Here is a 16948-nt window from a genome sequence, read left to right as displayed (position 1 = left end):
AAAAGAATACAAATCTACCTAGTACAAACCAAACCTATGCTGCAGCCAAACACCACTTCCAAGCCTGCAAGAAGTCTGCCAAACAAGGCAGGACATTTGTTCCATGAAAACCAGATTAAGTACAAAGCAGATATTGTAATGCCATTCAGCTCTCAAATACTTGACAAGCTGGGTTTTAAAAAGGTACAGACCGGACTTTCCATAGTTAAGATAAACAAAAATGCTAATCTTGAGTTTCTAAATATGTTGTTTATTTATAGTTAAACGTTAACATCTGAGCAGAAATCTGCAAGCACGCAGAGGTAATCTTTCAGTGATGTTTCTGTTTAAACTGAAGTCCACAGTAGCCACATGTTCCGGTCTTTGTATCTTTGTCCTGCAAAAATATAAAAATACAACAGCTGCTAGTTTCACTTTATAAAACTTTTAGAAATTACAAATTTTCTCTTATTTATATGTGCCATCTTAAAATGGATCAATATAGCTGAAGTACAGAGTTTAACCTTATTTGGAACACTGGAAGTAAGACCGATAGTATGAGGTTCATGCTTGATTTCTGTACCCTATGCAGCTTCCCTTCTGCCAGCCTTTTAACTACCAGGCCTAATCCCAACAATGTAGTTTTAAAGTCAAGCCAAGTGGTATCTCTTCAGCAATAAAGGATCCTCTTACCGAACTGGACAAGTGAGTTCGGTCGTATCTGTTCCAATGTTCTGAAAAGATCATTTCATAATTATTTTAACACAGAATAGGATTTGGCATTCCAAGTTACACCTAGACAGGAATTTTGGCCAGTAATGTAAGCTGACAGTTAGTTGCACAAAGGAGGAAATTTCAGTAGGATTCTAGAAGAAATTCTGAAAGACAACGTTTTAGAGAAAAGTAGCAGTTACTACTGTAAAAAATTTTATTCTTCTCTCCAAAAGATACATATATTTTTTAAAAATTTAGAAGTGCGACTGACTGTGAGCTGTTGTTGTAGTCCTCCTTAACACAACAAAAGACAAGACAGTTAGATAAACACTAAGGCATCTTCTGTCATTTAGCAACATGACTATTTGCAGTCATGAAATGAAGTAAACTCATGGTTCCCCTTCCTTAATACAAGATTAGAAGTGAAAAATCCAGACTACCCTCCACCCCCGAAAGCCTGGATTTCAATTGTTAGGGCTAGGGGAAACAAGCTGGTCTAATACCATTCTCTCTTTGCAGACATTAGCTTTCAAGAACTAAAACACAGATGTCTTGTAATTTGACTGTTAACACAAAAAGATCTCAAAATGCACAAAAAAATAAAGCATTCTGCAAGAAGAGCGTGGCGCACATCAAACAAAACAACATAAATGCAACCAATCAGCAGTGTGCTACAGAAGTTAACTGAAGACTGAAGAACACAAGCTTCCTAAGTTTTATGAATTAGAACCTCCAAGCATTTGACGTTGAGTAATGTAAAATGAATCATTATAAAGTGCTTACTTTGTTCAAAATAGAAATGCTTATGATTATAGTTAGGAGTCACAACAACACTGACACTAAAGGACACCAGCTCTCCCCTGTGATTCTTTTGGGTATTAAGCAAATGTCAAAGTTTAAGTAGCAAGCAAAGAAGTTAAGACATCTGCAGTCAGGGTCTGCCTGAGAACAGTACCTAAGCAACAGGTCATTGCTGATTCCACCGAGGTCATGTCACAGTAGCCTCAATACTCTTACTCTCTAAAATAAGAATACACTGGAAACTATCACTACTGTCAGGGTAAATATGAAGATAAGAAGACATTTATTCTTCACTGATTCTGTGACCATGATGGAAACCTTCAATCTTCAGAACTACCAAGATTCCCAAAGACTGAAAGAGTTTTGTCTTGGTTTTTTTACTTGAACGTGCAGGATTCAAAATAAGTTGCATATTCCTAAGAATATTGCAAATGTATTCTCAGTCTACACAGTGGCATTTAAATAATTAGAGTAAGTTTCTCAAAACACAGCACGCATATTATTTTTTGCTCACAAGGCACCGCTTGCTCATATTACTTCATAGTTGATTTATTTTTTCAAAAAAATTGATTGTCCCACCAAACAAATCAAAATCAAGAGCAAGAAATGCCTGGTATCTTCAAATGGAACCTTGTAGCTCTTCTGAGTAGAAATCTTAATTATATATTAGGCACCAAATAAAATTAACACCTCAGGTGGTTAATCCTTTTACCGTGTTAAACTAACATGCCAAAAAGTAGATGATCTTACAAACAAGAATTGACAGGCAAAACATGCTATACACAGATCAAAAGATATTACCAAGTTTATGTATACTTTAGGATGTCCCAAAGCTCCGCCACCACCATCGCATGATATCACTCTGCTTTCAACTTCACTCACAGGCTGCTCTGCTATCAGATCAATCGCAAAATTCTTGTTCACCTGTAAAAGAAAAAGGAAGCTTTCAGATACCTTCCCCACTCAAATAGAAAGCAATTGCTATTTACCGCCTCCCCAAGCAGTTCTGCTACAGCCATCTTGAGAAGCTCTTGCATATTTTTCCTCCCACCTCCTCTACCAACTCTTAGGCTGTGCTATAAGCCAGATCATTGACCTAAGCATGTTAAACTCTGCAAAAGTAATCCCCTTCCCCTGATACGCAGGCCACATCAGTGCTCAGGTTTACAATGTGACCTAAGCAGATTCAGCAGAGAGGTGAGCAGGAACAAGCAGCCAAGAACAGAAGATACTTAACTGACACTGCCTCTGTATTCTGCTTTAGCGACTACATGATAAAATTGCAAAAGACTCACTGCTGATAAACTCAAAAATAATGGTGGGACAAGTAAGGTCAAGAGCGAGATAAAACAACTGCTGGTAATTTAGAGCCTCTCACCATGCGCCTTATTCTATCACTGCACAGGAATATCAGGAAAACATGACCGTGGTGCATAACACCAGTCAGAAAGGCAAGTTGTTCAGCATTAGAACAAAAGAAAAACCTCTAAATGTCACTATGCCACTCTGTAAATCCATCTTATCCACACTTCCTGAATATGCACATCACTGTCAAGTAGGGCTTTTTCCTAGAGCCCATCTACGCATCCTGGCAAACGTATCCACCTTTGGACAGGCCTGCGACACAGCAACTTGCGCCTCAGCAGGACCTACAGCACCCAGCCATAGCGCCTTCCTCCCTCATCCACACCAGCCTCTTCCAACGCGCTCCGAGCCAGCACCGAGCAGACGACCACCCCTACCCCTCAGCTAAACATGCTCCAGGAAGGGCCAGCTTTTTCAAAGGTGATGTTACACATGCAAGAACGTAAAATAATACACACACCCAAAGAAGGTACTATCTACTGCTCTGTGTATAAGGTTCATAAACCTGCTGGTATCTGAATGAAGATGAGATTCTTAGGAAAAAGTATAAAATAGCTAAGTGTCCATTAAATAAATCCCTAAGAATTACAACGGTATTTTTATACAGTCCTAGTACACAACCACCTAGGTTCTTTTGCCAAGCCTCCAATTAAGTCTCCCCAAAATTTGCATTTTTGGTACAGCAGTGGAAAAGTCAGTTTTGCCAACAATAGGACTTTCTTTACCTAAAGAAGATGATAGCTAAATAAAGTTAACAAAAAATTAACTTTCAGTATTGAAGCAAATTGACAACATCAAGAACCTCACTGCCTGGGGCCTGTGTGTGCAAGTCATATGCGATCTTAGTTAAGTTGCAAGGATTTTTAGTGCTGTTTTTAATAACGTTCAAAGTTGTGCATCCTTCCTTTCACGCTAAAGAAGGAGAGAGATAGCACTGTGATGCACCCCTGCTTCAAGATCAGAAGCAGAACTCCTCTATTCCCAACACTTCTTAACCACAAAGGTATCTGTGGGGAGAAGGGAGAAGCAAGAACTTCTCATCTGCTGTACAACTATGATTTGTCTGTCGTTCAGCCTACTAAACAAAAGTCTAGGAATTCACAGGGAAAACATTCCAGGAAAAAAAAAAAAGACTGAGGAAGAACTGTGAGGGGAAAAAAAAAAAGTGGTTTCAGTTACATCGTGTCCCTTCAATTAAAGCACAGAGGTAGTTAGCAGGAAGGGGCTGTTTCCCTCAGTACACCCAAATGCTCCTTGCCCAATGCATAATTCAATGAGCAATTTTTTTTCCTGGCCATAGCACCAGTTTAACAATCCCACTGCTGCTTCTTTCCACCTACTCGCCTGTGCCAGCACATGGTCTGCAAGGCTGAGAGAGAAAAACAAACTTGGAATAGACCCAGGTCCAAAGATCCAGAGGGAAGGCAGGAGGTTATATTTAAACAGGAGCAGCTCTGAGGTCAGTTTCCCTCGCTGCTGCACCAGCCCAACAGAAAGGGTAGAGCCGAAGTGGGAATGGCGGTGTCAAAATAGGTTCTGTGGTACCTTAGGGATTGTACAAGGGCAGGATGGCCCTAGTAAGACTGCAACAGATGCAGTTTAACAGCTGCCATGCTCAGTTTTCTCACAGCTACCTGCTTTAGGCCCTTGCCAGAGAGCACTAATCCCCCGGTTCTGCACATCCAGTGCAGGGAACAATGATTTTAGCTAAAACACATGGATTTCATTAACAATGAGGCTGGCAGAACTGAGGGGACAATACCCACAATACTCTGGGCCATGTCCCTGGGACCGGCTACCGCCCGGAGAGGCCACGTGCAGCACCCAGGCGCGGGCCCAGACTTCCTCACTGAGGGCACCTGCGTCCAGAGGCTGCGTCCCTAGACAGGAAAGCTGCCGCGGCTGGACTGGGCTGATCACAAGCCAGGCTCGACCACCCAGAGCATACTGAAGGCAAAGAGAAGAAGCAACTGAGAAAATACAGTGACCAGCTTCACAGGCTCGGAAACAAGACAACGTTTGGACTACAGACACAGCTGTGAAACCCTAATACTAGCAGCTGAAATACACTGGGGGATCTCCCAGAGTTATGGCAAAGTCTCTAGAGAGAGATCCCCGTAATAGGCACAGATGAGGATCGTTTCAGTATTTAACATGTAAATTTTGTTCCGACTTCACAATTAAAACCTAGCATTAAACCTTGCTCAGCAGATGTAAAGCTCGGCTTTTGCTGGAGAAGGGTGAAAACCCTGGGTGTTCCTCACCACACAGAAAGTGAGTCCAAAATCAGCTGCTTGGCAAAGGCACAGCAGAGGGACCTGTGCCCTATGGAGAATTAGGCTCAAGGAGCATTTCCTACAGTTACAGAAGTAGCACAGAAACAGGCATTGCATTTGGGAGAGACCTACTTTGCCCCTATCCTCCTAGAAATAAACTACTTCAGCATTTTAAGTGACGTTTTCATTTAACTATTTCCCATGTAGAATCCCTATTTTTGCCACACAACACGAGTCAAATTGTATCTGTGATACAATGAGGTAAACTCAATACAAAAACTCAGAAATCAGCATAATTAGTTCAGGTTAATTTAGGAAGGGAATATTTATACGTAACTACCTTAAAAATCTACCACACCTTATATGCCTCTACTATACATAAACACACACCTTATATGCCTCTACTATACATACGCATTTATAGCATTAACATGAAGGCACTAACCAGATGCTCAGGCATTGAGGAATACAATTTAGCTGAAACAATCTCTGTTTCTCTCCCAAAGGCCAGTAGATCCCTCAGGGAGCTGTGCTGCTCGATCATTAGGGAGAACTTGGTGCTAAAGGACTTACAATTTCACATACCCACTCTATTGATATGCAGCAGCAACGGGCCCACAAGATAACTTCACAGTAGTACTTTGGCTGATGCTGGTGTTACTAGACTTTGCCCTTGAGGCTTCGTTATTTCAGAATACTCTAAATTTTAGTTTTATTTGTTAAATCATGTCATTGTTTCAGCAAATGCTTCCCAGCCTCTGGAAATGAAGTGCTCTCATTAAAAAATCCTATGCAGTTCAGGTAAAGATCAAGATTTTAACTATGCAGAGGCAAATTAAGCTTCAAAACACACATTTAAACAGATATATAGAGCCACAATTCAGCAGAGCATTTAATTATATGATTTTTCTGAACACAAAAGCATGCTTAAAATTTTCTTAAAGCACATGCTTAAAATAAAAAGTGGTCCAAGTTTAAGATGCTCAAGTGCCTACAGCTTCCACAGCCTAAATGTAAGCACTTAATGGGTATAGAGCAAGTCTTGAATTTTCCAAATTTACCAAAAGTAGGTAGGTACACAGAAGCTACTATAAACTGTCTTAAAGGAAGAGTTTTCACTGTAGTGAAAAAACCCCACCGAAACCCAAAATCCAAAACAGTTTGGTTTTGGTAGGGTTTTTTGTTTGCTTGGTTTTGGTTGTGGTTTTTGGGTTTGGTTGGTTTGTTGGTTTCTGTTTTTTATAATAACAATCAAGGTGAGCACATCAATATCAGGTATAAAAAAACCCCACAAACCACCCCCTCTCTCATGAGTAAAAGTAGAATGAGTTACCTCCTTTTGTCGTCCAACAAATCTAACTCTTCTATAATCCTTTTCTTCATACACCTAAAGTATAAAATAAACTTGATCTTATTTAAAAAGCAATTACCATAACCAAAGAACACAAAGGCTTACAGCACTGTCAAGATTAAATAGTTTAAATTGTTTCCTCAGTTTCAAGTATTGCCATCATCTTACACGTATGTACCACACAGAAGAAGTAGTTTCCATTTCTGTCACACAGGAAAACAAATCTTATGTTGGAAAGTAGAAAAGAAAAAGGAGGGGGGATGAGGTTTAAAGCCAGTAAACAAAAACCTTAGCTCTGACCTTAGAGGCAAACAAAAGATTTATTACTTATAATGCTGTTCCTTGATCCCACACTGCCATCTGGAAGGTGAACTAAACTAGGAAATTCAAGTTTCACATTTATTTATGTTTGAGTCAAGTAACCATAGGAGCTTCCTAGGTAAGCTCCACCAGCCATGCCTCTTTCACATCCCCACAAAATACTACACAAGCCTCCCCATTTCGCAGGCACAGTTTTTACATTAAAGAACAGATAAAATGGAGTTACAAGGCACTGACACGAGGGTACCTCCCACCTGTCAACTCTTCAGCTGTATCAGATGCTGGATTCTGACCACAGCGCTCGGTAATGGCCAATGACGCTGTTATTAGAATTAACAGCCTTTTTTTTGAAACCGTGCGCACCTTTTACCTACGCATCATCCAAGAGCATTAATTTCCACAGCGCGTACTAAATGAAGAAGCACACCAGCATGCCACTCGCAGCCCCAGCAGCATTTTCACTCAGGCACCGGCACGGCGGGAGACGCAGCCCGGAGGCGCCCGCCCTCCCCGGGCAGCGCAGGAGCAGCACCGACCCTCGGGCCGCCCTCCTGTCACCGCGGCCCCGCGCTCACCTGCCCCGTGTGCGTCACCAGCTCGCCGGTATGGGAGGCCCGCACACTGTAGGACCGAACGGCAGCGGCAGCCGCCACCGGCCAGGACGACAGCGAGCGGCTCAGCGGCAGCAGACGGCGGAAGGTCGCGCCGGGCGCCGCCATCTTGAGCCGGCCACGTGACCCCCGCGCGGGCGGGCGCAGGCGCGGCCGCAGCGCTTGCCCCGCCCTTCTCTGGCCCCCGCGCTCTTCCGCCGGGCCGCGGCGTACGCGCATGCGCGGGGCTGGCTGAGGTGGGGGTGTCCGTGGCGGCGGTGTGAAGAGGGGAGCAGCGGCGGTGCCGGTCAGTGCCCGGCGCCTTCCGTGAGGGGCTGGGGGCGGTTGGGGGCGCGGAGGGGGTGAGAAGGGGAGGGGAGTGAGTGTCCTGACCCGTGCGCTGTCCCCGCAGGGCGCGGAGCATGCTGTCTCTCCTGGCCAGGGCCGCCGCCGGGCCGCTCCGCTCGCTGGGCCGCTCGCCTTTCTGTTCGCTGGCCCCGTGGTGGCGGGCGGCGGCGCTGCCCGCGGCGGTGAGCCGGGCCCTGCCGCTGTGGTGCGGGGCGGCCTCCCCCTGCGGCCTGCTGGCCGTCCCGCCGCCGCCCGGGCTGCTGCCGCCGCTCCTGGCGGGGCTGAAGACTAAAACCTCGTTGAAGAGGCGCTGCAAGGACTGCTTCATCGTCCGGCGGCGGGGCCGGCTGTACGTCTACTGCAAGACCAACCCTCGGCACAAGCAGCGGAAGCTGTAGCCCCGCGGCCGGGAGCCTCTCCCGGCTGGGAGCGCCGCTGCGGGGCCCTGGAGGGGAGAGGGTTAACGTGGTGTTCGCCTGGCGGGCCTCGAGTCCCGCTTTCTACGTCCCTGCCGCTGGCACCGCTCTCTCTTCCCTGGCTGCCCCGTCACTTCTGAGAGCTGACTGCCGGGACGCAAATCGCAAAATGGTGTAGGTGACAATGTTTCATCTTAACGCTAACGTAGAGCGAGTTAAGTTCTTGATGGCCCTTGCCGTAACTTCAGACCGTGGATGTTGAGAGCAGAAATGGGAAGCCATAACTTTCAGGACCTCTTGTCATCTTAGCCGTGAAGCCTTACAGTCACCTCGCTGTTAAGTTAGTAAGGGTAAAGTTGAATCGCCAGACTCTGAGATGCATTTGTGTTTAATTAAAGCAAAATGAAAATAAACGCCGCTGATTGTGCATTATTACAACATACAATGAATCTTTCTTAAAAAAAAAAGTAGGTGTTGAAAGCTGTGTTAACAGAACTGATAGTTTCAAACTCAGGTGGGCTCTTAAGTGGCAAATAATATTAAATATGCTACATAGAAAGATGACGTTCTAGCTTTTGTCTTGGTTCACAGGTGAAGTAAAAATTTCTTTTAACTATTGAGTTGCAGCGGACACAATCCCACGTAGCTTCAGTAATGCCAATGTAAATAACCCTTGCTGCTTATTATTGTGGGTTTTGTGGGGAGATGGTGGTATTTTAACTAGTGTAAAGTAATCAAAATTTTTCTAAGTTTAAAGTCTAAAGTCATTTAATGATATATTGACCATTCACAACGTATTCGGAAGTGTTCTTAGCCTCCTTTCTTCAGATAAGTCCTCTCTGATGTTTCTGGTGTACCTACTATTCTCCAGTTTCCCAAACCTTAACCCAAATAAAAAGGCAATACTTGGGAATCATTGCCTCTTTGGGTGGAGTTTGCAAACCATTTTGCGTAGGTGTCTACAGCAAAGAAGATAAAAATAGTCATTTCAGATTCCGGCTAATTTGCCTTAAGTTTCTGCAAAGCTTTAGGCTCACTTACATAAATCAATGAGGCTTTAGAATTATACTTTTTTTCTTTGTTTTTTTTTTTTTTAATACAACTTTTTTCTATATCCCTTGAAACAACTCTTTCCTAATAGAGGTGTGGGGAGAACGACTGGGAACAGTAATGCCTCAGAGGTCACACAGCCAAGCACACTGTTGAATGCAAACTCTAATGGACTGGTATCCATGAATTATAATTAGCCAGCCAAAATTGCTACAACCCCCAAAGGTGTTCCTCATGCTTCTGAATATGGCTATGCTTGAGGCAGGAGTGTTCAATCTTCTTGTGAACCACAAGTTCTCAACAGAAGGTACCAAACTAAACTTTTGGACAACTATCAATCAAGTTACTGCTACTAGTTTGCCAGAGTACTGTGAGAGAGCGTCCCCAGTAGAAAAGGTGAAATTGGTTGAGCACTGTTTGAGGCTGCCGTGACATTGGATAGTATGTCTTGAAGAACTTTTCTGCCCAGTTATAATCCTACAACTTTAAAATTGCAGTAACTTTTAGAATTACATCTTTTTTTACTAGGTGCTTGGTGGACAATGAGAAGCTAAGCCTGGGAAGCTGTGGCTAAGCAACCCAGAGGCAATAGTTATTGACTGGTTCCCATGTGTTGGGCAGTTGTCTTTTCAGTCATCTATCTCATCACTGGAAATGTGGATTTGGAGAGAGAGAAGCAGGTTAGTTAACATACACATGCATCTTACGGGGCATCAGACAACTTCATGGCAGTGAAGGGGGAGAGAAATGGATAGCTTCATTTAACTAAAGAGAGAGAGACTGATTCAAAATGTAAAAGCGTCCTCAAAACCAAAGAACCTTGAACTAGTGGAAAACTTGCTGTACTTCAAAAAGTTTGGTTGAAATTTAAGCACTCACGAATAAGAACTACTACTTTCTAAATAACTGGAGCTTGTGCATGTAAATAAAATGTAAGCAGAGAAATTTCTTGGAAAAGTTTTACACCTTTAACATGCTTTGCCAGTTAAGTAGTCTAAGCAACTGGAGATTTTAAAAGCTCTAATTCTCAGATTAGAGTTAATGGTACGCATTTGTAGGTGTGAACTGTGTTTTTTGTTCCGGCAGAAGAAAAGACCTGTATGCTGTGAACCCCTGTGATACCTTGTGAGTGTAGCTATTGGTACACCTTTAAGGTAAACAGTGTATGTACGTCCAGAAAACCCAGTGATTTCCAGGCCCACCCACTTTCCTGAAGGATCATGAGGAACGTGTGAGGACTGAGCTGTGGATTGAATGAGTTGGCCATCAGATGAAGTGAAGGTCTGCAGGGTTTTTTTTTTCTAGGAAAAGTAATTGGCAGCTGGTCTTATTGCTTCCCAAGCAGTTCATCCAGCCCCTTGGTTCTGTCAGAAAAAAGAGCAGCTCCCTGGTACAAGACAAATTGTGCTGGTGGGTCGCTGGGGAGGTGTTCAAACAAGGGCTCGCTTGCCGAGAGCAACATCAGGTGGTGAAGAGAGAGACCTGCGAGTACGAGTTGCCAGGGCTAGGAACAGCAGTTGATCTCTGGCCAGACTTTTTGGATGCAGTAGTGTGTGGGACTTGAGGACAGATTTACTCATGCCAGGCAGTGTCTGTTAAATGCAGTCTACACTCAGCAACAGCGAGTGAAATTTACTCCCTGTAATCTCAAGAAACTTGAGATGTGAAGTAATTTGAATTCAGATGTTTAATATGGCTGTATTCACGTGTCGTCATCTGAACGGTCAGTTTGTGATACCTGGGGTGGAGTGTTCAAAAGAATGGAGCATTCACGGCCATCACTGAAACAGCATATTTGGTTGTGCTAATAGATTTTGGAAAGACAATTATAGAATTAGAAACTAGAAGGCTCTGAATTGTAATTGTACTCTGCCACTGACTTGCTGTGTAATCTCGAAAAAGTAATTTTGCCTTTGTCTCAATTTCTCCATCTGTTAGGCAGGAGTACTGAATCTCACACTTTTAAGTCTCTTTTTTTACTTGATGTCCACAAAGTGCTGCAGAGGTGTTCTAAAAGAAATCAGATTCTAGAGCTTTCTGTAATTTGGATGATATGAGGAAGGTGACTAGAACTGCTGGTGGTGCATGTTTATTTTAGGCTTATTTACAACAACTACAAAATGAGAAGCTAAAATAATGTCAGCCAGTAGCCTAGTTGTTGGTAGCTAAGGGTTCACAGCTAAGGGTTCACATCCTTCATTACAGACTTTCTGAATGTCGTGCTATTTAAACAGCTTTTTTCAAAGGATAGGGTACACAACTGCTTCTTAGGCTACCCAGGCCAAAAATTTAGTCCTGGAATACTAAAAATACTAATCTATATTAGTTCCATAATTGTATGCGCTTTCTTTTTTATTTCTACCCCCCCCCCCGACGTTGTGTGGGCAGAAGATGAAAGGGAGGGGAATGATAAGGAGAGCGCAGCTAGAATGTAAAATGGTTTAGGGAGGAAATAGGACCCAATAACATGGGAAGAAGAATCCGTACACTGAAAACTGAAATAAGGCTCAGGCTCCAATTACATTTTCAGCTTTTGGTTTCCTCCTGATTTTGTGTCTAGGTTACCCCAGAAATTTTTCATTCTTCTTTAAATCCCCACAGTGGAGTAGGAGTGTGACAACTGATGTCTCTTGTGACTGTCTCCATCGTACAGTTATGAAAATCATTTGCAGTTGTGAGTGACTGAACTTGCTTAACTCCTCGGAACTGTTGTAGGGGATGAGACTGTCAGATTCCTGATATGCAACAGGTAGAGATGTATTTAGGTCAACTGGAGGATAAATCTTAGAGCTCATGTATATTAATGACTGTCAGACTTTGTCTGTGGTTGTGTGTATGGGAATTACAGTATTGGTTGCTGAATTAAGGACAATAGCTCTCCAACAATGACAGGTGAGGGAGAAGACTTTGGGAACTGTACTACTGGGGGAGCTGTCTGCTTGGATCGAGGCAGTACATGCTGAGGTTAGCTGACTGACAGATGACTTTTCCAGATTCTGACACCACAAAAGTCAGTTTCCCAGACTTGGTTAAAATAATAGCTATTTTTTGGTTCTGTAGACACCATGTTGCTCTTCCAATTATTTTATCATACCATGTACATAAGCAAAAAAATAAAAATAAGCACAAGAAAGAGCAAACCTTAAGAGCAATTGCTAATGCCTTTGCAAAGTATTAACAATTGAAACTTTATTTGTAGAGGTGGAGTAGATGACTCTTCTGTTCTGTAATATCCATGAGCCTATGACTAGGCAAAGGAAAATTAAAAGTTGGAAGTATTATTTTACAAGAAAAATAAAACAAAAACATAAATACTCTTAAACAAGGAAAAAGAAAGTGAGAAGCAGGCTGCTTTCTCTTATTTATTGAACGGTGCAAATGGACACATCGTGCTATTGCAGGCACTGTTCAGAATAGCTTCTCTGTAACCCCAAGGTCTTTCTGTGGTTTCAGTGAGCTCCATGCACCTGATATTAGAGAGGTTTCATTACCAAAGCTAGTTTACGTGTATCTGCAGTGTCATGATATTCTAAAGTTCTGAATCAGCAAGGGTGGACATAACCTTGATACACAATGCTGAAAACTATCGAATGACTTTTAAGATGCAAGTTAAGGCTACAGTAGCCCATTCAGTTTAATAAGGCTGATAAAAGGCTGCATTCATTCTATTGCAGCTCATCAGGTTATTAACTTGGAGCTTCAAATCTGTACCAGTAGCTTAACTCGGGGGTGGGGGAGGCTGAAGATGTTAGTCCCAGAGGCTGAGAAGGGGCTGGCTTCTTTCTGATGAGCCAGGACAGTTTAACTCACCACACCTATGAGGGGTTATGCCCCCATCTGTCTGGTCTCCTCTGCTCTCCAGGACTGGATTTTTCTTCCTGTAGGAATAGCTGAACTGCACACGAAGCTGCTATTGAACTGTCACACTTTACAGCCCAGTTTATTTAGGTAAGTGGTGGTGTTTTACTTCTATACCTCTGGGAGATAAACTGCAGCAGTTTCGTTATTGCTCGTATCCCACTCATAGTGGAGGCAGCAATCTTTATAAGAGCTTCATCACAACGAAGACATTGAACCTGATCTAAAAATGATGAAAGTGGGTATGGGGAGAATATTGGCACCCAAGATGAAGCTGTCACTTGCTGGAGTTATCCACCTGCCTCCAGAAATGGGAAATTCACCATTTCACCCAGAAGCTTGTGCATCAAGCTTTGAAATCCATTGTCTGTAAATGTGAATACAGTGTTGAAAGAGGGAAGTATTTTTCAAGCAGCCACCTGTTTTTATGTGCCACATTGTGCAAAAATGAAAAAAAAACAGTGAACTTTGTGAAGTTGTTTGATCTAAAAATACATTGATTCCATTTAGTGATTGAAAGTAAGCAAACGAACAGGCAGGGAATAATACAAGCCTCTCTGTACATGACTGAAGATTGGTAGTGTAGTGAACAGTGCCTAAATGAGGAAAAGGCTGGTAACAAGCAGTCTCAGAGTCGATACAGTTTAAAAAGGGACTCATGACTGCGAAGGAAATAACCTAGTAAGCTATTCTTCATAAAAGCAATGACCGAGATATCTAAAATAGGTCACTTTCTTGGGAAGTTCAGGCTTTGGTAAGAACCATTGCATGTAGATTGTGTGCCAAGTACTTTGGTTTTGCTTTGAATGCTCATCCTGCATAACAAGGATTTAACTTGCTTAAAACTCATTAGAAGTTGGTTTTAAGAAAGTTGTCTGGTCGTTCATCCTGATCACCAATTGCATAGTCACAAAAAGGGAACTTATTTGATGTATTTAAGTGAATGACAATACAGTAAATATGAAATGGTAACCCGGGGCTCGGTCTCAAGGCTGAAGAATTCTGTCCTACTGGAGGTAAAAGCATGAAGCCTAAAACAGGGCTGCAGCCAGAGACCATGTAGTGGTGACTACACAGTCATGCAGCCAGTCATGCAGCTATCAGTCTGTCCCAAAATACTGTCACTTCACTGTTAATGTGAGCTTGTTTTCAGTAACTGCAAATTAAAGCATTTTGATGTGCCTTTCATTGTTAGTCCTGTATTTTTTTTCTTCAGAAGGTACAGAGTCACTAAATTCAAGTCACCCTTTAGTCTATTGATAATCAGATTAATCATCTTAGGTTTCTCACTATAAAATACTTTTTCCAGACTTTGGATATTTCTATTTTCTGTACCCTCCCCCCATTTCTTTTTAAAAATATGGGCACAGGAACTGTAGGCAGAATCAACCTTAGTGATGCAGAACACTGAGGTTAAAATGTTCCTGAATTTTGCACTCACCAATATGCTGCTTCCTTCATCTGAAGATCACGTTATTGCTACAGCTTTCTGTAAAGAGTTCGTGTTTGTTGTCGGTTTTCTATGACCAGTAAAGGCTTTACACTGCTTAACACTTCACAGCCCTATGTTCTGCAGGTGTAGCTGCAGTGTCTGCTTGCTGGATGTACGACTTGGCATTTGCATCTAACAAACCGAAGTTGGTTTGAGTAGGTTCAGTGTGTTGAGCAGCATAAAAGTTTCCCTGCGAATTCCCTATCGTTATTACCTCTTTGCTGATTTTTATTTTATCAGTGCTTGTTCTACATCACTCCTGAATCACCAATAAAAACACAGGGCATCTATCACTTGTCCTAATACCTCTGAAATCACAGTGAAAGACATTCAGATTTCATGATGGTTCCCATTTGCAGTTACGTTCTGACACGTTCCTCGAGTAGTTGTTAATTCATACGCAGATATTAGGGTTTTCTTAGAGTTTTGAAACATAAGACATCTCATGAGTCAGTTTGACTCACTCTGGTTTTGCTCCTGCATCTGGTTCACTTGATCATCTGCCCTGCATGCATGATGGACAGCTTCCAGGAAGCTTTCATTCCTCAGGCAAAACCCAGAAACACTGGGTCTAGCTTATTCTCATACACGGTATAGCTGGTTCCTCCAGCCTGTCCTGGGTCTTCAGTACTATTCCAGCTGGCCTTGATGTCTCACATTACTTCATACTGTGGCCTTCTGTGCACAGCATACATCCTCAGCATCATCCAACAAAAGCACAAACATGGAAGGCTGCAAATCACCCATCTCATTGTCTTGGGCACATGGTAAGGAAATGCTCTTCTTTAAGGAACTTAAGACTTATGTCTGTTCAAAGACGGGTCAGGAGGGAAGATAGGCGGGGAAAGACAAGGAGATTGTGATGGAAGATTCTTTCTGGCGAGTTTGGGTGCATCCCTTGATGCTGCTTGAAAAAGTGAAGAGCAAAACTAAAAGTATCCCACATTAAGGCTCGCAGTGGGAGGTGGCGTAGTTGGGTGCTAAGCATGAATCAGACAATGACTGTGTATGGCATGAGCAGCAGGTCAGAGAGCTGTGGTGGTAGGGCTATTGGTAGGGGCCAAGGTAGAGGTCATGGGTGTTAAGGCCTGTGAAGTGTTCAGCATTTGGAGTCTCCTCAAGCATTACATAGTTGTAGTGTCTCCAGGCACTTTGAAAGATGCTGCCTATGAGTAGTACGGTCACAATCAGCTCCAGGCCAGTTCGTTGGGAGAATGGTGATCACTGGAAAAGTCATAAAGGCAATATATATACATAAACTCCAGCTCCCTGCTATTCTGGCAACTACTTAATATAATTATTTAAATAAATTCATTAAGTTCTGCATTGAAAATTAAGTGTCTTTTGCTAACACCACTCTTTGAAAGATAGTCTAGAACTTCCCTCCTCTTCCTAATCTTCTTCTAACTCCAGCTCTACATTTATTCAGGACTTGTTTATACTTATGCCAACATTATGTTTTATGTTAAATAGCACTTCTGTTCCTGGGGAATTTACCCGCTTGATAGTTATTTCTAGGCAGCTATCAAGTCCGTTCTCAGTCTTTGCTTTCCTAAGCTAAACAAGTTATTTTAGTCTTTTCTCGTAAAGCAGACTTCCTGCTCCTCTCATCATCCTAATAGCCCTTTTGTGTAACTTTTGAATTTGTGAGATAAGGTTTGTAAGGAGAGGTAATATATTTTATTAGATCACTGATATAGTTAGAAAAAAATAGGAAAGCTTTTGGGTATACAAGTCATTCTCACGTATGCCCAAAGCTTACCAGCTTTTTTTCCAACTGTCTCAATTGTCTAATAAAAGATATTGCCTCTGCCTACAAGCATTTCCTCTCATACATTCTTAGACATTATTGGCTACACCATACACCTTTTGAGTTAATCTTTCCTGAAATATTTTATATAATTCTGTCCTCCCAAATATTTCTGGTTTTGCCAGTATGACAGATTAATATATACCTCTGTGTTTCTTAGAAACACACCTCACCCTAGGTATTTTAGGATTGCCTTTGAACATCTCATGGGCCAGCTTGCACTGGTGCCTCAGCATCCTTACTTGAGATACCAGTATGCACAGGTTTTTGTCCTACCGGTAGCCAGCAGCCTACTTTCCTTCAGTCTATGGGTGATTTTGTTCTTCCTATGCAATATTTCCATTTTCCCCCATAGTGGTTTCCTGTTGCTACCTTGCATGCACAACTGATTGAACATCCCACTTTTTGTGCTAGGTCAGAAGGGACATGCCACTAGCTTCTCTTCTTAATAAATGTTTGGGGTTGTGGCACGCCCATCTAACACCTTGCTTTTAGTCACTGGCTTACCAACCTTAAAATTCATTAGGTAATCCTCCCTTTCTCTGTTTTAATTAGCTGCATAAATGAACTCTCACAT

At 42.5% G+C, this 16948-nt stretch overlaps 2 protein-coding genes across 2 annotated transcripts; one reads left to right on the top strand and one right to left on the bottom strand.

Annotated features, from left to right (window-relative positions):
* Positions 1-229: 229 nt before the first annotated feature.
* On the bottom strand, positions 230-7576 carry NDUFS6 (NADH:ubiquinone oxidoreductase subunit S6). Its single transcript, XM_075494168.1, has 4 exons — positions 7383-7576; positions 6469-6522; positions 2296-2418; positions 230-376 (listed from the first exon to the last, which is right to left on the bottom strand). The coding sequence occupies exons 1-4, from the start codon at positions 7524-7526 to the stop codon at positions 311-313; spliced, it is 387 nt and encodes a 128-aa protein (XP_075350283.1). The 5' UTR covers positions 7527-7576; the 3' UTR covers positions 230-310.
* A 10-nt stretch (positions 7577-7586) lies between these two features.
* On the top strand, positions 7587-8593 carry MRPL36 (mitochondrial ribosomal protein L36). Its single transcript, XM_075494169.1, has 2 exons — positions 7587-7704; positions 7810-8593. The coding sequence occupies exon 2, from the start codon at positions 7820-7822 to the stop codon at positions 8141-8143; it is 324 nt and encodes a 107-aa protein (XP_075350284.1). The 5' UTR covers positions 7587-7704; positions 7810-7819; the 3' UTR covers positions 8144-8593.
* The last annotated feature ends 8355 nt before the right edge of the window (positions 8594-16948 follow it).

The sequence above is a fragment of the Mycteria americana genome, chromosome 2 (assembly GCF_035582795.1).
Source record: "Mycteria americana isolate JAX WOST 10 ecotype Jacksonville Zoo and Gardens chromosome 2, USCA_MyAme_1.0, whole genome shotgun sequence".
NCBI classification, from domain to species: domain Eukaryota; kingdom Metazoa; phylum Chordata; class Aves; order Ciconiiformes; family Ciconiidae; genus Mycteria; species Mycteria americana.
This window is presented reverse-complemented; position numbering and strand designations above follow the sequence as displayed.